The 21,621-nt window shown below is 36.7% G+C and overlaps 2 protein-coding genes across 5 annotated transcripts in view; one reads left to right on the top strand and one right to left on the bottom strand.

The window, feature by feature from the left end:
• The window catches only part of LOC127444698 (phospholipid-transporting ATPase ABCA1-like), a 48,282-nt gene extending 46,430 nt beyond the window's left edge, over positions 1–1,852 (top strand). For all 4 annotated transcript variants that reach the window (XM_051704239.1, XM_051704241.1, XM_051704242.1 and 1 more), the window contains one exon: positions 13–1,852. In XM_051704239.1, coding sequence (XP_051560199.1) covers positions 13–153 — 141 coding nt within the window. In that variant the 3' untranslated portion in view covers positions 154–1,852. The remainder of the gene's footprint in view (positions 1–12) is intronic.
• Positions 1,853–5,432: 3,580 nt separating this feature from the next.
• LOC127444700 (neuromedin-K receptor-like) lies at positions 5,433–16,855 on the bottom strand. The gene is made up of 4 exons (XM_051704243.1): positions 16,376–16,855; positions 14,270–14,458; positions 11,777–11,927; positions 5,433–5,870 (listed from the first exon to the last, which is right to left on the bottom strand). The coding sequence occupies exons 1-4, from the start codon at positions 16,741–16,743 to the stop codon at positions 5,670–5,672; spliced, it is 909 nt and encodes a 302-aa protein (XP_051560203.1). The 5' UTR covers positions 16,744–16,855; the 3' UTR covers positions 5,433–5,669.
• Between the last annotated feature and the right edge of the window lie 4,766 nt (positions 16,856–21,621).

The raw sequence follows: 21,621 nt of genomic DNA, 5'->3' as shown, positions 1-21,621 counted from the left end.
TATTTATTTCAGGTATTTGTCAATTTTGCCAAGGACCAAAGTGATGAGGACCACTTAAAAGACATTTCCATGAACAAAAACGATGCCGTGGTGGACATTTCTCAACTTAGCACCTTCCTCATAGACGAGAAGGCCAAAGAGACTGTGGTCTGATTCCTCAAGACTGCCATTCAGTGGATGTGCAAAAATCCACTTTTCTGGGAATAGCGTTTTATTTTTTTTGTACTTTTATTTTCAGGTTTTTGTTCTTTTTCAGTGGAGTGTGTGCCCACAAGAAGGCATTGGACCTTATCCACACTACTGAAACAAACTAATGCAAATCAATGCAAAAAAGGAGAGAAAATTGAAGAAGAAAAACACTGATGATTGCCAGATGGAGCCTGGTGCTCCCTGTTCGGTCATGGTGTTTCGTAAGAGTTTAACTTGAAGCTGTTATGCCACTTGCGGTGAGTGTTTGATCGACAAGACCTCTGCGAAGTTTCCAACGAATATCAATCACACACTGCCAATGAGATGTCAAATTCAGGGCCTAAGTTCATCTCTTTCATTTAGCGCAGGCATAAAACGTTAAATAACTGTCAATAACGTATTTCAGCAAGAGTTCACTGTCTTTGTACTTAATTTTTTAAGATATGCATTTTAAACTAAAATTATATTTTGAAGAAACTATGTGCAATGTTTCACTATTGTCAAGTGTTTCAAAGTGTGGTGCCTTGAATCAACACCTCTGCTAATGGACTAGAAACGATACCAGCCATTACTGGACATGAAACGAACAGCCCTCAAGCACACACTGTCCTCATAACTATGATGGTTTTGATGTCTAATGTGAAGACAGAACTGAAAACAGTTCCACCAATGTTGCTATCTGTTTTTACAAAGTGAGTTTGGAAGTTTGTTGCATGCTTTACATGGTTTAAGACACCTGTGAGCTAGCATGCATGTGTTCTGTCCAGTTACAGGAGCCATTCTAGCTTTGTTGTTCTGAAGTATTTCCGCATGGGTATCAACAAGTTCAATGTGTGTACCCGTGAGCATTGAGGAGGGTTACAGTGGGTATTCACTGGGAGATTCATGGTTGTTTCATCGTTCAGATGAAAACCAAGAAAACATACAATAAAACCGGCAAAAAGAGAGGCAAGTACATAAGGGTGTAACTGTACAGAAGCAAATGTCCGTGCCAAACCAGGCCGAGAGGTTTAAAATCTTTTATTAATGGCTGTATTTTCAAGCAAGGATGTTGTCAACACTGGATATGATATGTTTTAATGTTTTATTTAATTACCATGTGATTTGAATCAAGAGTTTCATTCTACAATAGGAACTTTTTTAGGGGTCTTTTCATGGACATTTCATTCATAGGCTTCTCCTATGTCTGGTACAAGAGTTAATATCTCAGGATGTGCCTCTTTATCCTGTTTAAATGCTTAGTTTAAATTTTTATATTAGTAATACCACACAACCACTTGTAAAATCTCGACCAATGCTCTCTATGGCACACTTGTTAGCCTATAGCAAAGCCAAAGTGACCAAAAGCAATGAGGTGCTACCAATTGATTTTTCCAAATCCGTGAGGTGCTCTTTAGTCAACCAACCTCAAAAAATCAAGCAACAATCCCTACTGCACATTGGATAATGTGGAAGAAAAAAAAGTATTGTCTTTGGTCCAAAACTGAAGCACTTTATAACAGTCAATGTTAAACTGGTCTTGACATTCACGCTTACCAAAACAGAACTTTCTGTGTTTAACAAAAGACTATTTGACATTAATATTAGATGTCCCACCATGGCCATTATTTTATGTTACAATGGATGTGTTTACATTTGAAATATTAAAAAGCTATTTCAGTCTCTCATGTCCTTGTTTGTTCATTAAAGTTGGCCTTCCCCCTAGATTTTCCTTGTGCCCCCCAAACTTCTGTCGCACCCCGGACTAACGGCGAAACACGATGAATGGGGACCAACCCAAGTGCAATTATCAAGGAGGAGTACACCCCGGTCAGACAAAGACATAAACGGTTTCCCACACTAAAGATCCAAATGCCCCCCCAAAGATCACATCCTAGTACCGGCCCTGATGCCCAGATTACAGGGATTTTGATTCATCCAACTGGTTTAAAACTGTTCAAAGAGATGCGTTCGGTAGCCATTTCTGTATATTTACACCAGATGGCGACAGATGTGTGTAATATGAAATGATTCATTGAATCATTGATTCAACTCATATGTTGAAAACCCTGAGTCGTTCAGAATGGCATGTTTACTTAAAAGATTTGTTCAAAAACACTGATTCATTCATGACTGAAACACTTTTTAGGCACATACTCAAAAGTGAAGCTAAAAAGATTGTACAAAACGATGTAAACCAGAGGAGCGGTACATAAATTACGGATTCATGTGAATCTTAATAATGAACCACGTACACAGTGTGTTGTATGCACCAAATTTCTCGCAAATGACAGTTTAAAACGTGAAACTGATCGAACACTTATAAACCAAACACCCGATGTTCAAAGATGAGCCGGTCGACTTTTTCCGCCATAAAGAGTCAGGGTTGACAAACCGATGACCAACCAAATTGGAGGATGAGGATGATTTGAGACAAGCTGTGATGAGTGTTGAATCACAGATCTTGGAAATAGGTATGTATCAGTGTGCATATAGCATGCATAACTTCAGTTATATTATATAAATACTATGTTAAGTAGTATGTCAAGTCAAGTGCGATTGTGCTAGCAGAGATATAGAGCGCCCCAAGCCTAACCCTTTGCCTGACCCTATAAGTGTGTTGAAGTGTCGCCCCCTTTTGGAGCTGGGCCTACCCCCTTCTGCAGTAACCCTGACGCCTTCTGGAATTACCCCACCCTCTTTTGGAGATCCCGCCACCATTTTGAGATCTCTGGGCTGCAGCTATACCTACTTGTCTTTTTGAGCCTTTGAGGTGAAGAAAAGACACACTTCACCTACTCTTCCCCTGAATTGATTTACGGTCACTAGTAGATGGCGCCATTTACTCCATGAGAAATTTATGAATCTGCTCGTTTCTACTCCTAGTGCTCTTTGGTAGAACTCTGAAGGTTTCTTGATTGGTTGAGTCAAGAAGGTAACATCAGTAAGTCTCACAAGAGTCTTCGCTGTTACTAAGGTTATGTTTAGGGTTAGATTTACCGGTGGGGTTAAGATTAGGGTTAGGTTTAGGGGTAGGTGCTCTCGCAAGACTCCTAGACATAGCATTGCTTGAAATGTAAATCACATTAAGAATACTGAAAGCCTGTTTCAAACATAGTGGATAAAACAAAGGACAACGGGAAAATGATTCTGACATTGAATATTGTAGCTAATCATTTCTGTTGTTCACTTTAATAAAACCTTTGTTCACACTCAACATCAAAACAATGTAATCACAGCAAGCAGCATATTCACATTATTAGACATACATCTATATTGGAACATTAAAACAAAGCTGGCTTAAAAGCTGAGAAAATATCATAAATGTCATATATTGCAATAATGATTACACCGAGCAAATTTTGCACATTAATTACAATACAAACAAAAACGATAAGCACAATATCATTGGTGTATGTCACTGAGACTTGAATACATGTTTAACACACTTTGGCATAAATTTAAAACATAGTACATCAAATGTGAACAGGACACAAAAATTTACTGTATGTTATATACATTCATTATTTCTGTAACTTCATATATGTCCTATCCTCAGCCACTGTAATCTTATTTATTAGGTTTCCTTATTTCTTGGCAAATTCATGATTTTGATTAATCTCATAGCACACATTTAAAACTTGACTAAGAGCAGTTTGTTGGCTCAGATGTATTATTCTGTATTACATTCAGTTAAAATTTGGAGCCCATATATATACTGTGCATATATGCATGGAATACCCACATTACCCTAAATATTTGCCATAATGTGAGGTATACAACAAAGCACACAGAATACCATATTTGACAATGCAATATGCTACAGTTGATAAATGAACCAAAGATTATAAAGTGATTCTCACAAAACTTGTCAAGAAAATGTACTAATTTTACTCTAAAATCAAAAGAAACAAATACAATTTTATATTTTGCATATAGAATGAAGCCTATTTTTAGAGCCATTAAGATTCTTTAAATTGTTCTCATGACATTTATGCACATTTTACCCCCAATTCTCATCTATATATATACACCGATCAGCCACAACATTATAACCACCTGTCTAATATTGTATAGGTCCCCCTCGTGCCACCAAAACAGCGCCAACCCGCATCTCAGAATAACATTCTGATATTATATTCTTCTCACCACAATTGTACAGAGCGGTTATCTGAGTTACCGTAGACTTTGTCAGTTTGAACCAGTCTGGCCATTCTCTGTTGACCTCTCTCATCAACAAGGTGTTTCCATCCACAGAACTGCCGCTCACTGGATGTTTTTGGTTTTTGGCACCATTCTGAGTAAATTCTAGAGACTGTTGTGTGTGAAAATCCCAGGAGATCAGCAGTTACAGAAATACTCAAACCAGCCCATCCGGCACCAACAATCATCCATGCGATTATTTATTCAGCCAATCGTGTGGCAGCAGTGCAGTGTATAAAATCATTCAGATACGGGTCAGGAGCTTCAGTTAATGTTCACATCAACCATCAGAAATGGGAAAAAATGTGATCTTAGTGATTTGGACCATGGCATGATTGTTGGTGAAATGTGTCTTTTACTGCCCGGCAAGGCGATTCAAGACGATTTAAACTGTAATGTGTTGTGTATGTTATGTTGCTGTGCTGAAGTGCCACCTATAGCCACTAGAGCCACAAAACTGCCGCTCACTGGATGTTTTTTGTTTTTGGCACCATTCGGAGTAAATTCTAGAGAGCATGTCAAAAGAGCATGTCAAATTGACATGCCTGTGACTGTCAAATTCAACAGTGGCACAATAGCGCCCTCAACTGACAAACATTATGAATCATAGCCTCAATGATCCGCTTCAAATACAACACTATGAGAACGAGCAAAATGATTGACAGGTGAAACAGCAAACAAACACACATTTTTGTTTGCTGTTTACAAAGTCTACAGCTGTCACATAGACCGGTGAGATATCTCAGGACACTTATTTCATTCATATATATATATATAAGGGAGTAGGAAAATGTTTTGCATAATTTTCCATGAAAAAAAAAAAAATTGCTTACAGCACTTTAAGCCTAAAACGTAATTAAAATAACATAAATATACGAAATGAAATTATATATAACGAAAGCTCATCAGCTGAGCTGCTTGGTTGCAAAAGCTTGCTCTCTGTGAAGACAATGTTTAACACCTGGTGCGTTTTCGTCTTAATCATTGACCTCAATCTGACCTGGAGACTTAGTGCTCTTTCGGTTGCTATGGCGAGGGTCGTCGCCGTGGACACTGGTGTCGATGCGTGACAGGGTGCACAAGCTGCTCTGGTTGCGTGGGTGGAGTCGGGTGGGGCGGAGCTCTAGTTCATCATAGCTCGACACCTGGATGAAGGGACACCACCTGAAGGCCCGTTTGAAGCCTGCTCTAAACCTGCAGATCAGGAAAAACAGCTCACTGAAATATATGGCATCTCAGATATTAATATAATATATCAAATCTTTCACTGGTAGTGTATGTAGGAGAGTAAGTTGTAATTACCTGCCATTTAGGCAGCAGTATATAATAGGGTTGTACATTGTGGAGCTCATGGCCAACCACAGAACAGACAGATAAACCTGCTGAATCGACTTCCACTTGCTTAGCCGCTTGTTCAGGCCTGTCACAATGAAGTACACATGATAGGGCAACCAGCAGAGGGCAAATGTCACTACCACCACAATCATCATCTTCACCACCTGAGGAGAGAGGAGGGATCTATTCACAACATGAAGCATATGAAAGCATATTTAATTTTTGGCTTCTTGAGTCCTATTCGTAGAGCAAAACTGCATCATCAGTTGCACAGAGAGAGTCACTTCTCAGCTGATAGAAAATGTGCAGTTTGTTCACAGTCTCCATCTTTCGACTCAAAGCCACCTGCTGCTATTCTCATATTTGGAATCTGAATTATTAGGAATAAAACATGGCTGAGAGTGATTTGGCATCACACAGACAAGCCAGACTTTTGACTATCAGCATGAAGTCTGATCCATATTGCAGCTTATTCTGGCACCCACCGCCCACTAATAACAGTTTGCTTTGTATTTACGTGTTGTTTATAAGAGGAATTATCTTGAATATCTGTTGATGGGTCAATGATGTTGTTTTTTTTTTTTTCTTTTTTTTTTTTTGTCAGTATCTATTAAGGTATTAAAAAAATCTTCATGTTATGATGAACAAAAACAAAGTCATGTTGATATATTTTCTGGAGTCAAAAATGTCATGTGGTGTAACCGTCCAGAGACTGTAAAAATCTAAGTCTCATTAAAAAAAGAAAAAAAATTTTTAGTAGGACATAATGATTTTTTATTTTTTTTTTTATTTTAAAGAAGTGATTTTAAAATATTAATATTTGTCATGTGGTATAACAACATATAGGTTGCCATTTTGTTGTCATGTGAAACAAAAAAAATTTAAAACAGAGGACCCCTTCAGGCCGTTTAAAAAAAAAAACAATTTTTTTATGCATCACATATATTTTGATATTTTTATGAAAAGACATATTTTGTTCAGATCATTTGGAGTAACCCTTAGAAAATTTCTTGGTATTCGTCATTCAAAATTTCATGGTATCTGTAAATTTATATATATATATATATATATATATATATATATATATATATATATATATATATACTGTATATAAAATTAATATATATATATATATATATATACAAATTTTTTTTTTTTTTTTTACTTTTGAAAAGTATTTTAGTACCTATTACTTGATGGTTACACCACATGACATTTTTGAAGTCTTATTAATTTTGTTTCCTTTAAATGTTTCTGAAGAATTTATGAAACAAAGTTGGACACAAATATTACATTTCTATGAACTTTTAAAAGATTTCTCATTTTTATCACCTCAGACAAACTTATTTGTCAGTGACCCTGATACCACAATAATAGATCAGTGTAGCCTATATTTTAATCTCTTTCAAGCATCTGTCCATGATTGGTTGTAAAGAAAACACCAAAGAATTTGTAAGACTTTGAAATCAGAATTTATCCAAAATTTTAATGAACACAAAAATTTGTTTAAAAAATAATAAGCCATGATTACATAACATGGAACACAGTTTTGCTTGTGGATATCTAGTTTACTTTCAACTAAGTGCCTCAAACAAAAGTCTAACCACTAACCAGGCAAAGTTTGGCCAATCCAGTTAATAGTTATTCTCCAAATGAGCTCATTGTATCATTACGATACATTGTAAAAACAACTACGTTTCTAGACGGACTGGTGCACCCACCAGCTGCATGAAATTGCTTAGCGCCATCCAATCGAGACTAATCATACTGTGAATTCAACAACAGTAATTTGAAAGTTTTGCTGCTGAAATCGGTCTGTGCTTAAGAAAATTCAAATCATTGCCCCCAGTGGACAAAGCTGGAAGTGTTGAAATGTCCACAGAGTGGCGCCAAAAGCGAGTTGTAAGGCGCTATAAATAGCACTATAGGGAAATGTGTTCACATTTGAATTTATGCAAAAATGTCGGATGGGGATGGCGCTCATCAGTTATTCGGCTGAATGGTGTTGATTTCAGGGTACATACATTTTCGGAAGCAACATGTCATTTTCCCATGTGATCATGTTGGCTGATAAGATTAGAACTGCCAATTTTCATATAGTGCTAGGCAATTTTGTGAGCAAAACATTTGACTATTTAAAACATTATTTAGGCTACACAAAATCTCAGGCAATATAAACTTCATAGAGAGTTTGGCCACTAGACAAAAGGTAAAGCCCTTTTTGCACTTCATATCTTTCCCCTTTATTGTTGGCAATTCTTTTGTTAAGATATAAAAATGTCAAGCCATTAATCTGTCACTTTTGCAAACAATATACAACCATCTACCTTTCTCCTAGACCATTGGTCTTCCACTCACTTTGGCGCATGACAACCTTTGAAAGGCCACTCACAGCTTCTCAAATAGCTTCATTAATTTGTGCATAATTTGAAATGGAGATGCTGGAGAAGACAAAGAAACAGCATCCGTCATCGATCAGTGAACACTTTCATTTGCACCTTGTCTCTGAAAGCAAGTGACAAAAGTCTTGTTCTCTGAAGAGACCCTGCTGTAGTTTAATGAGGGATGGGTCTCAGTTGTCTTGCAAATAATCTTTGATTGACAGTTACACAAAGCCAAGAAAGGTTAGGTGTGACGTAACCCTATCAGTGTGTGTTATGAGTGAACCTGCCCTTCCATGCCAGTTTGACATAAATATTGCTAACATTTATTAAGGCTGAAAGTGAAGCGCAAAATGGTCTTTGATGAGTGTGAAAGTGCAACGTCTTTCAGGAAGGCAGGTGAACATGACCTGTCATGAGGGTACAGCTAATTTCTAACCCAATATGGTTATAAGACTGACTAGATGCCAGGCAGTAATTGAAACATGGATATATTCAGTCTCTTTCAACACCAATTTCATGACGTTCTGTCATGGATTAGATTCTATTTTCGTAATGACTGCCACTCTTTCATTAATATAATGCACACTAACACATTTTCGTTGAAAATGCGTCAGGTTGGAATACAGTTACTTATATTTTGTAGTTTAAATACATAATCCTGTTACACGTATTCTCACAAAACCACTTTTGGAGCATCTCGCTATGGTTGATGTCTTGGCAAATACACAGCATTTTTCATATGCTGTGTCAAGTTAAACGTTGTTTGAAACTTAGAAATACACATCTCCAGAACCCTGAATTCAGAGTTGCGCTACGTCCAGCTATGTTCGAACGCAAGAACGTGTCGTCATCTTGTGCTGTATGCTGTCAGTAAGTTAGGTTTGTTGCCTGTACAGCTGCGAGTTGTCTGTTCAACTGGAGTTGCACTTACTGCCCCCTGCTGACTGGGACTCATAAAAAACATGAAGGTGAGCATTCTTTATTATGCTAAATTACGTAATTTTTTAACGCATAATGTTGTATATAATTAATCGCACTTATTTAATATTTAGCGCATTGACAGCACTGATAAAAATATCAAAAAGCATTTTAAAAACAAAAGTCAAATATTTCTTTATGTCTTTTGCTGTTCTTTTTTATTGAAAATTTCTATTTGCCTTTGTAGAAATAATATGGGAAATTTTGATAATCTGTGCAAACTTTAACAGTCTATTACTCAGAGACAGTGAAAACTTGTGTCTTCTGTCAAAAGTCTGGGAAAGAGTTCTGAAATCCTCTCCATCACATTCTACCCAATCAGCCTGCGCTGCGAAAGAGTGAATAGCATTGGAAAGCAGGGTTGTACAAAGGTGGGTGTAGAGCTGAGGAGGGCGGGGCCGGGCTGGAATGAGACACACCCGGTCCCCAATCAGCCTGATGGGGCGCGCGAGGGATAAAGGCGGCCGGGGATGACAGTTCGAGAGAGAGAGAATTACAGACAGCTGTGCTGTGTTTTTAGTTGTGTGTTTTTGGTTGGGTTTTTGTTTAATAAATTATTATTTAAGTTGTCAAGCCGGTTCTCGCCTCCTCCTTTCCTCTAAACCCCCTTACAGTGGGTTAGCAAGTGCTTTAATCCATTGTAATCCCACAGTTTTTTCTGAAACGACTCTGTAATCTCTGCATCACAAACAAAAGTGCTGGATTACAAAGGGAGACGACAGTCATTCATATGAACTTTTTTTTTTTTTTTTTTTTTTTTTTTTTTGCACAATAAGAGATGAATTGTCCTGGATTTATCCCTGAGAGAGAACTATCATTGTTCCACGTGTGCAAGTATGTGTCTGAGCGCTGTAGCTCACAAAAGCTCCAACTGCTAGATAAACCAGTCATGACCTTAATCTGTGGAAAAATATCAAATAGCTATAACAATACAGTGAAATTCACTCAGTACAGGTAACAGATAATCTATATATTAATTTGTATGGTTTACAAATGCATGAGCTGTCTCGTTCATTAAACTGCTATGCAGTCACTTCATCAAGACAGTTCTGATGAGGACAAAAAGATTACATGAGAGAGACATGATGATATAGTTACTGGGCTCTTAATTACAATCAATGTCGAATGACATTTTCTCTCCATGAGAAGAACACTAGATAGTCTCATTCAGACCACTTTTTAAAGAAAACATTTCTCCTGAAATTAACATTTCAACATAATTTACACACCCTCACTATTTTCTTTCTTCCATCAAACATAACTTTATGTGAGAAACAGACCAAACTTGAAGTCAGTATTCAATGTTATTCGTCCCTTCTGTCCTCAGGAATCGTTCATTTAAAAAATGGTGCCTTTAGACACATCATTCCAGGTTTGACATCAACCCTCATTGATTCCTCTACTTCATGTGAGCCATTGCAAAGCAGCAAGTTTGACTATCCATGAAAATATTTGTTTTTTAAATGAGCTGTTCAAACTGAGCGTGCTTTTTGCATTCATCTGCGCTGTTTTTCACTTGTTTTCTTATGTAAACTTAACAGATTTCTTTGACCATTTTGGCACAACTCACAGTCTTTTCAGCGTCTCACTCAGCAGCATCATGTTTTTTTTAAGACGCCATGTCAGGTTGAAAGATCTTGAGACATATCTCGAGACACCTGCATTCAGTGCCATTCGTTGTGCTGAATCTAACTTTTTTAGCACATTTAGTATGAACAGCCCCTCAAAGTTCCTCACGCAAATCTATCAGAATATTATTTCAGAATACTTGGAAAACAATCCAGGAGTCGCATAGACTTTTTGTACTTTTTGGGTCTTGGAAGTATAAATCACAGCCTAATGACCTTGTATGGAAAAGAGCAGCTCAGACATTCTGCCTAACATCTCAAAAGATATTGGAATGACATGGGGGTGAGGATTCATTCTTGGGTGAACTATCCCGTTAAGACTTTCTCACAAACATGGCTAGGTGAACAGTAGTCAGAGACTATTCAGCAGAGGTGGGTCACTTCTATTAATATGAATGGGAAAATTGGAATGCCCAGCGATCACCAACGGTGAACAGATGTAGAAAGGAAGTCCTGCCTTCAGATAAAAGAGCCAGTCACCTTTTAGAGACGCCATTTAGACATCGCTTGTCAATCAACTCGAGAAAACGCATTTGCATTATCTATACAAGACGGGAACATTTTCGTTTTTTTGTGTAATCTGAGGTAAAGAAGCACAATTTATGATACCAGTGTAGTCAGATTTTATTGCTGACTTGAAATTTGTTCTTTGATTGTAATCTTGACCAACCATGTTTGAGATTTCAGTCTTTCCCCATTCAAGTAGATAGGAGCTACACTTATATGCCACTTGTTTACATAGAAAAATAGCTCCCCAGGAACGTTCCAAAGATGTCCGCCTAGTGAACTGACTTGCTTAAAAGACTTTGAGAGTAGTTCAGCAGTTCTGAGCTGAATAATTCAGTATTTAATGTATTAAAATAATTTATTTTCAAGCATTTTCTAAGGACAGGTCTTTTTTTGTTTTCCTAAAAGCTTTACCAAGTACCAATGTCCCAAATGCACTACTGAAATTACTAGAGTTAATTATCTGAATGCCTCAGAATTGATCTCATACCACAGTGTATATTATTCCATTCTTAGACCCCTGAGCAAAACCTCAGCACAAATATTATATTAAATGTTAGTGTGGCCTCTTACCTTCCTTTTGGCTCGCAGTTGTCCAATGTAGTTATCAGATGAATCTCCAGGGATCTCTCCTCCCCAAAGTGTCACCCCTACTATAGTGTAGGTAATAGCCATTACCACTAGAGGCAGCATGTACACCAGCACTGTTACTATGATATGATACCTGCACAGGTAAGAGGAAGCCAATATAAAGAACAGGTGGTCTTTATATAGTATTTTTTTTACCGATACGATAACTAAGGTGATGGAAAATGCAGATAACCAATTAATTGGCCAATAGTTTTTAAAATTGATTTATTGTATGTTAAAAACAATTGTTTGTCTTTCCTTATTGTGACAGACACAGACATATAAGCTGCAAGAGTCTAAAATAAATAAAATGCCAGATGCAGTTTATTTGCTCAACCAGAATCCCAATAATAACCAGGAGAAACGAAGATCTGGTGGATGATGCAGGCATTTTAACAGTAAACAAGACAGGAAAACACCAGGAATCAGGCTTCAGGCCACAGAGGAACATGGAGGAATAAAAAAACAATAACTATAACCGATATCAGCACCGATAAAACCGATATATCAGTCGACCTCTGCATAATATACACTAGCTTATAGTACCGAATCAACAAATGTTAAAACAAAGTATGGTAACACTTTACAATAAGGTTCCATTCATTAACATTAGTTAACAAACAATTAACAATATATTTTTATAGCATTTATTAATCTTTGTTAATGTTAGTTAATAAACATACAATTGTTCATTGTTAGTTCGTGTTAGTTCATAGCGCATTAACTAATGTTAACTAATCTTTTTTTCATTGTTAGTTAATGTTAACTTTTGTCAACTAATGTTAACAAATGGAACCTCTTTGTAAAGTGTGACCCAAAGTATTTAATGATTGAGGTCTGATATTTAGCCAAGAAATTTGGATTGTGAGTAACACATCAGAAAGCAAGGTTGGTAAATAGTAGGTCACGGTGTGCAACCGTTTATGGGCCAAAATGATGCATATTAGGCCTGAAATATAATCTACACAAGTATGTGAATGCAAACACTTCTAGCTAGTACAATGCAATTCTCAGCATTTCCAAAAGGGGTTCTAAAGTAGACATTAGCATAAACTGTCTTCTTCTATGGTTAGTTTCTCTTTCAGTTAAATAAGCTGTCTTGGCAGAGGCAAAGTTTTAAGAATCTTGCTGAGAAAGTCTGTTAAAGTCAACATGTTCTAGGTAGCTACCTGAATTATAACAAACCTGGTTAAATAACAGACATTTAAAGGTAACTCTATCGCCCCTTGAGCACAGTAACGCAAAAACATTAAGTATGTTCAGTGGGGCCGCTCGCTTGCAATGCGTTGGCAACATATTTGTGCCTGAATTTTCTAGCCCTACAATCTGGTTTCCAAACATGGTGAACACCAGTACAGAACATCTTAAGGCTAAAGTATACTCCGATTTTCCACGAGCCGATATGATGATGGCAAATTTAGTCATCAGCAGAGTATGCGTGGTCTGTCTGCAGTCGTTGTGTGCATGCGTCGATCGTGTCCGTATGGGCTCACGCTCAAAAGAGTATACTTTGAAAAGCTCAAAGCTCGAAAATGCTAGAGATGGAACAGCACACGGGAAAACAAAGTATACCCTAGCCTTTATGCTTTTTGACATTTAGCTGAGAAATTTGGATTGTGAGTCAGCAAGCACATTTTTGTTGTGTTTACACAGCTTCATTTTGACAAATTCAAGGTAAAGTCATGACCAGAAAATGGTGAATCCACCATTTGTTAGTGGCCATCGTTGTCTAATGTGTTTAGTTGTCAGTGTCTCTTGCCTCACTGGCAGATGGCCATTAGTGTCAAGATGGCAGGAAATGCAAAGACAGAAAGAGCATTACCAATAATTGAAGAGTGGACCAAGTGCAGACTGAACATACATTACAATCGAGCAGAAAAAAAGTAATTGTGAAATCATGTGAATCATGAGTGAGTGAGTGTGGCCAAGTATGCTGTCTATTGCTGTCTACCAGGTAGCATCCTAAATTAAATAGAACTGCATATGTGACTGATTTGGGACACTCTATAGGCAGCAATAGCGTACGTAATTCAAATAGCACTCCCCATGCAAAGCGCTAAAGCCTCTGCTAACATTTGATGTCAATAGTCTGGAGTTAGCATATTGCTAGGCTAACAACATGATACTCCAGTAAGCATAATTTTACATAATACACACAAATATAGGGTAAAACAGTCCATTTTTTATTAGATTGAACTGTTTAGCTTTTCCGTATAAGTATATTTATGATCAACTTTTCTCTAGTGTCACCCACCATCTTGGATCATCTGAGCTTGTTGCAATGCACTGTAAGGTTACGATCCTGCCTTAGAATTTGGCCAAAAGGAGACATCTTAAAAGACAGCATAATTATGTTGCTTACCTTTTGATTTATATTTATTTATGTATGTATATAATGAAAATAATAATATGATTTTATCTCCCCCAATCTCTCACATAAATGAATCCTCTGCAGGTCTCGGCCAGGCAACGTAGCAGACGGTTCGTCGAGGCATTGTTCTTGTGGTAGAGAAGAAACATAAGGGGAAAGCCAAAACCACCGCAAGTGCCCAAATACAGAGAATCACAACTTTAGTAGCAGTCGCTGACAGCCTGGGCTTCAGTGGGTGAATTATGGCCATGTACCTGCACAAAAAAATAAATAAAATAAAAATAAAAATGGTGATCCAAATAAATGAGAGCCACATTATTGAAGTGTTACCACATGGTTATAAGAACAAATAGGGGTGCAGGTATACGCACATGAATACTCAAACATGCTGAAAGTTTATACAGATTTACAATGAACTCATGTCTACTTATTCTGGCTCTTACAGTACATAGCACTGCATAAGAGCCAACCTTTTAATGAAGGAAAAGCCCCCTCCTCTTTTTTTGGATGCAGATCAGACTGTAAGATCTTATCAATCTCATTATTTTCAATAACTGGGTATAACTTACTGAATGTTGCGAGTTTTGACAGGGTTCAGTGAATCTGGGGCTAATGGGACTAATGATGGATACCCTGTATGTTCTGATCCTTAAGATTGCAGCTGCATGAGCTGTAACTGTCCCTATGGTACATCAGCAGGAAATTAGTTTTCCTCTTTTTAATTTTAAAGTTAGATAACTGCAGGGTTAAAATGAAGCTTCCCAGTTTATGGGCTCCCAAATGGAGATTAGATGACTAGAGAATGCACGAGGGAGAAAGCACAGTGTTTGGTGGTCTTTTGAAAACCTGTTATCAAAACCAGGAGACCAGGGGGCCTGGGTAGCTCAGCAAGTATTGACGCTGACTAGTCGCGAATTCCAATCCAGGGTGTGCTGAGTGACACCAAATTGGCCCGGTTGCTAGGGAGGGTAGAGTCACATGGGGTAAGTGGTCGTGATTAGTGGTTCTCGGTAAGTTGTGCGTGGATCGCGGAGAGTAGCATGAGCCTCCACATGCTGTGAGTCTCCACGGTGTCATGCACAGTGAGCCACGTGATAAAATGCACGGATTGACTGTCTCAGAAGTGGAGGGAACTGAGACTTGTCCTCTGCCACCCGGATTGAGGTGAGTAACCGCGCCACCACGAGGACCTACTAAGAAGTGGGAATTAGGCATTCCAAATTGGGAGAAAAGGGGATAAAAATAAAAACAGTAGACCAGTATTTTATAACTAAAGCAACAAGGTTCCCACACTTTATGACCAGTGATTTCCAAGACTTTTCCAGTCCTTCATGATTACTTGATAAGGATAAAAAAATAAAAAATAAAAAAAAAATACAATTTCAGAGATTTCACTCACAAAGAGCAACTAGCTGATGAATTATTTTAGAGATAAAATAACATTTGCTACAAAAATGTCCATGACTTTTCCTTTTTCTTATTATTTATACATGCATTATATTATAAATAATGTATAAAATATGGATTTTTCCATGACTTTTAAAGATTTTAATACATAAAATATTTTTTTTAAGATTTTTATATAAAAAGAATTTTATTAATATAAATATAATGTATATATTATTATATAAATAATTTTAAGATAACATAACTGAATAACATAAATAGTTTAAAATAATGTATTAATAAAATATTTTATTTTTATAAAATATACAATTTTCCATGACTTTTTAAAATTTCTAACAAAAATACTTTATTAATATAAAGTTAATAATACAATTAATATGATAAAATGTGTATATTAATATAACACATGTATAATGAAAATCATCATAATCAGTTTTTTAATTATTAGTTTAAAATAATATTTAACATTCTTTTTTAATAATCTTTTTATAAATGTAAATATATAAAATATTTTATTCATATAAAATTTGTATATATAAAATAGATTTTATATAGAATTTAACATTTATACATAATATATACTTTTAATATTTTAATATTTATATAATATAAACATGAATGATTTATATGATATCCTATAGATCTTTCCATGACTTTACTTTTCCAGGTTTTTCATGACCATATGAACCAAGAATCAAGGATCTCATCTGTATTAATGTAAAAGCATAATAAAAATGTTGTAATTAATTTTAAACAACCCTCACCTATCGACTGCAATAGCTGTCATGGAATAGATGCTGGCAAACACGGCGGTGACGGGAAAGAAGTTGTGGAACTTGCAGTACACCTCTCCAAAGTACCACTCTCCATGTGTCGCGTAAATGAAATTGATGAGCGTGTTGAAAGCGGCCATCGATGCGTCGGAGAAAGCCAGGTTGAGCAAGAAATAGTTGGTCACGGTACGCATCCGTTTATGGGCCAAAATGATCCAAATAACAATGAGGTTTCCGAACACGGCGACCGCCAGTACGGAGCTGTAGGCGACCGACCAGACCGCGACGCGCCACGGCGGCTGCACGAACTGATTCGTTAAGTTGCGCGTTACGTTTGATGCGCTCTGAGGAGCAGCCATTATAAAGTTCCTCTGTTGTCCTTCTTAAAACGTGTACGACGTGCTTTGAGATATATTTACGCCTTTATAGAGTTATTCACATAATTAAAGATCAGTCCATCCAAAGTTGCGCTGTTCAGAATTGCGGTGACGTTTGGAGATGGTGCCACATGTTGCTGCTCATATGGAGATGGAGAGACATATGCAGGAGTGTGTCGTGTGTTTAAGTGTTTTGAGTGTTATTTTATGGGGGTGGGGGGCATTTCTAGTCTTTGTTATTATAGTGTATATATATATGTATATATATATATATATATATATATATATATATATATATATATATATATATATATATATATATATATATATATATTATATCCAGTGTATATATAGCCTATACTGGATATAATAATAATAATAATAAGGTATATTATTATATTATTGTATAATATAATATATTTTTATTATATTGTATATTTAATTTAATAGCATTTATTTTAATATATTTAAAATTAATAATTTATATATTTTCATTAATAATATATAATATTATTGTTTTCAAATAGCCTAATAAAGCATATCTTTTTTTCTTTTGCTTGATTTTTATTTGATTTATATATATATATATATATATATATATATATATATATATATATATCTGGACAGAAGGATTTCCTTTACAGTAATGGATTTTTTTTTTTTTTTTTTGCCTAGCATTGTATTGTATTGCATTGCAGTTATGAGAGTTTGAAGGGAAAATGCACTTAATTGTCATGAAAATAACTTCAAAATGTAAATATATATATATATGTATGTATGTATGTATATATATATATATTCTTTCTTTTTTTCTTTTGATTCTGAGGGGAGAGCTGGGGGACATTTCTGTGTATGACCTAAATTTCTTTGTCTGTTCCCCACACCCGCGATCCTATGGCTTCAGAAGGTCATAATTCAAAGGTCATAAAGTCATAATTTACCCATCTTAAAGGGATAGTTCACCCAAAAACGAAAATGATCTCATGATTTAGTCACACTCATGCCATCCCAGCTGTGTATGGCTTTCTTTCTTCAGCAGAACACAAATTAAGATTTTAGAAGAATATCTCAGCTCTGTTGGTACATACAATGCAAGTGAATGGTGTCCAGATCTTTAAAGGTCCAAAAATGATATAAAGGAGGCAGAAGAGTATCCAAACAACTCCAGTGGTTAAATCCATATCTTCTGAAGCCATATGATAGGTGTGGGTGAGAAACAGATCAATATTCAAATCCTTTTTTAACTGTAAATCTACACTTTCATTTCCACCTTCTGGTGTGGAAGTGACTTTTACTTTCTCATTCAAATCAAATCAAGTCATGTTTATTTGTATAGCACCTTTCACAACTCATAGTTTCAAAGCAGCTTTACAGAAAATCATGCATTAACAGAAAAAAACTGTAATATCTATTAAGTCTTAGAGTGATCATTGTGTAGTTTGATTAAATACGATTGTGAATTGTGTATAAAAATAAGTAATTAAATAGTAATTGTATTTAGAAACCTAGTGAGCAAGCCGAAGGTGACTGTGGCAAGGAACACAAAACTCCATAAGATGTTGGTTAATGGAGAAAAATAACCTTGGGAGAAACCAGGCTCACTGTGGGAGCCAGTTCCCCTCTGGCTAACATCATGAATATAATACCAATATTACTTATGTTTAGTGCAAGTCATGGTTTAAAATTATTAAACTAAGTAAGTGTTAAGGGCCAGTGTTTAAACAAAGATTTTGTATGAACTGTAAGATTAATGACTAATGTCATTGAAGTCCATCCTGGATTAATTCAGAAGTTCACATTGATGCATTGTCCTTTGTTAGTTGGCTAATATAGACATATATATATATATATATATATATATTTGTAGAGTTATAGATCATGATAAATGTTTCTGGTTCAGGCAGACCTAACTAAAGCTAATTTAACTATAACTAATTGTGAGGTGAAGAATAAATTAGGTGTATGCCTGGCTAAATAGATGAGTCTTTAGTCTAGATTTAAACTGAGTGAGTGTGTCTGAGTCCCGAACAGTGTTAGGGAGACTATTCCATAGTTTAGGAATTAAATAAGAAAATTATCTACCTCCTTTTGTGGATTTTGATATTCTAGGAACCATTAACAGGCCAGAATTTTGCGATCGTAATGAACATGATGGAATATAGCGTGGTAGAAGGTGACTTAAGTACTGTGGAGCTAGACCTTTTCAAAGCTTTTACTGTAGTTAACAGAATTTTAACATGAATGGTTTGGGCTGGTCAAAGGTGGGGATTAATAATAAAAAAGGACTTATATTGATCTGTTTCTCCCCCAGACCTATCATATCGCTTCTTATGGATTACTTTTGTGCTGGCTTTTGGACCTTCAAAGTTCTGATCACCATCCACTTGCATTGTATGGACCTACAGAGATGAAATATTCTTCTAAAAATCTTCATTTGTGTCTTGCAGAAGAAAAAGTCAAACACATCTGGGATGACATGAGGGTGAGTAAATGATGAGATCATTTCCTTTTTGGGTGAACTATCCCTTTAATGAAATTTGTTAATTTTTTTTGGTGAACTATCCCTTTAAATGACTTTATTCTCATTAAGACAAGAATCCAGCATGGGTGTATGCACACAAGTTTGTGTGTTTACACTCGTGACTGTTTTTGTCTGTGTGTGTTCTAACCACAGAAAGGGCATGTTACACATCTCACCACGTACCCAGTGTTCAGATGGTTAATCTCTTTCATCTTCGAATATTTCACTAATCCTTTGATGCTTCCGCAGGTGTTTGAGCTCTCTGGGAAGAAGGTGCCCTTTTATGCAGATGTGGCAACCTTCACTAGCACCTGTTGGAGGAGTCCGGCTCTCTCACAGTCTCTGTCAGTGCCTGGGGAGAAGCTCTTCCAATTAAAAGGGATTAAGTGCTGATTGAAGCACACTTAATGAATCAGATCAACAGTTACTTCCTTCCACTTCACAAGGGGGAAAATGACTAATGCCACAATGCAAGTGTGTTGGTATGTATTGGAGTGACATTTTTTCTTGCAAGAGGATTCTGGTCCATGGCAATCAACAGGTGTAGTAATCCCAAATGGCATGTTGCACAGAATGATGGTAATGGTGATGTTTAAAACTATTTGGGGCTTTCTGAATGGGTGGGTCATTCCCCAAAAATGGATCTCAGGTCTGTTCTGATTGTGGGGGAAAGCAGGGGAAAGACAATGCTGAATGCAAATAATAAAATGCAAATAAGCATATAATCATGCATTAGGATAACAAATCAGGCTTATCAACATTTTAAAAGGTAGAAGAAAACTGTCCAATATATACACCGATCAGCCACAACATTAAAACCATCTGCCTAATATCATTTAGGTCCCCCTCGTGCCGCCAAAACAGCTCTGACCTGTCAAGGCATGGACTCCACAAGACCTCTGATGGTGTCCTGTAGTATCTGGCATTAAGACGTTAGCAGCAGATCCTTTAAGTCCTGTAAATTGCGAGGTGGGGCCTCCATGGATTGGACTTGTTGGTCCAGCACATCCCATAGATGCTCAATCGGACTGAGATCTGGGGAATTTGGAGGCCAAGTCAACACCTTGAACTCTTTGTTATGTTCCTCAAACCATTCCTGAACAATTTTTGCAGTGTGGCAGTGTGCATTATCCTGCTGAAAGAGGCCACTGCCATCAGTGAATACCATTGCCATGAAGGGGTGTACTGAACATGGTTTGCAACAATCTTTAGGTAGGTGGTATGTGTCAAAGTAACATCCACACGAATGCCAGGACCGAAGGTTTCCCAAAGAACATTGCCCAGAGCATCACACTGCCTCCACCAGTTGCCTTCTTCCCATGGTGCATCCTGCTGCCATCTCTACCCCAGGTAAACAACGCATGCTACAATCACTGTTAAGACTAGCCATGATTTGTGTGTCACTTGATCAATATCTTTAACGCCATTTTCCATGCATACAAAAGGAGCATATCATTGTCATAGAAATAAGCCTGATATTTAACAAGGACACAGTGAATGCACAAAAGAACATCCATATTTCTATTCTTCTAATTCATTGCATAGAGTCCATTTATGCCAGCTTTTTATGAATGTGCTGTCTTTGTTCATATTGCTGGTGCATGACAGGGAATAGACTATATAATAGGACGCAGACAGTTCAATAAACAAGAGATGAACCTCAGAATGAAATTGTATGTAATTTCACCAAACCCACTTGTGCCTAGACTTAGACCATGCTTGCACGAAAATACCAAACCTTCATGGCCATGCCCATTGACTTTGTGCATACGAGTTAAAGCATAGCACTGTTCTTAGCGCTCTTAAAATAGGGCTCAGGATGTTTTGCGTACTTACAGGGGGTAATGTGCCAGCTGAGCAACTGCCACTGAAATAAATCAAAAAACGAACTGATAGCTCTGTCTGTATTCTAGACCTTGTTGATTTTAAGGAGCTGTTTGTTTATTTCCGTATGATTAACCATTTTGGTGCTGGATTGGGTCACACTTTATGTCCAATGTACAATCTGGCTTCTGAAGCAAAACCAGTTGAGAACCAATGGTTTTAAAACATACAATTTCAAGAGAAAATTGCCCAATGATGCTCATTTAAAAGCTTCAAAAAGGCTATGGGCAAATTTAATGAGCTAGAACCCTGTGTGTCACTCGTTCGGGAGGTTTGATTGAATCTCCAACATTTTCATAACATCTCACTACCATCTCTGTCTTTACAGCACTCTTGTTGCTGAAGTTCCCATCAGGGTCCCACTTCACATCCCTCTCGCTCTTCACAACAGAAATTAACTACTATGTCTGATTACATCCATTGTGCACACAGCTAGTTTGAAGAGTGCTTTCTCT

The sequence above is a fragment of the Myxocyprinus asiaticus genome, chromosome 8 (genome assembly GCF_019703515.2).
Source record: "Myxocyprinus asiaticus isolate MX2 ecotype Aquarium Trade chromosome 8, UBuf_Myxa_2, whole genome shotgun sequence".
In the NCBI taxonomy this organism is placed as follows: domain Eukaryota; kingdom Metazoa; phylum Chordata; class Actinopteri; order Cypriniformes; family Catostomidae; genus Myxocyprinus; species Myxocyprinus asiaticus.
This window is presented reverse-complemented; position numbering and strand designations above follow the sequence as displayed.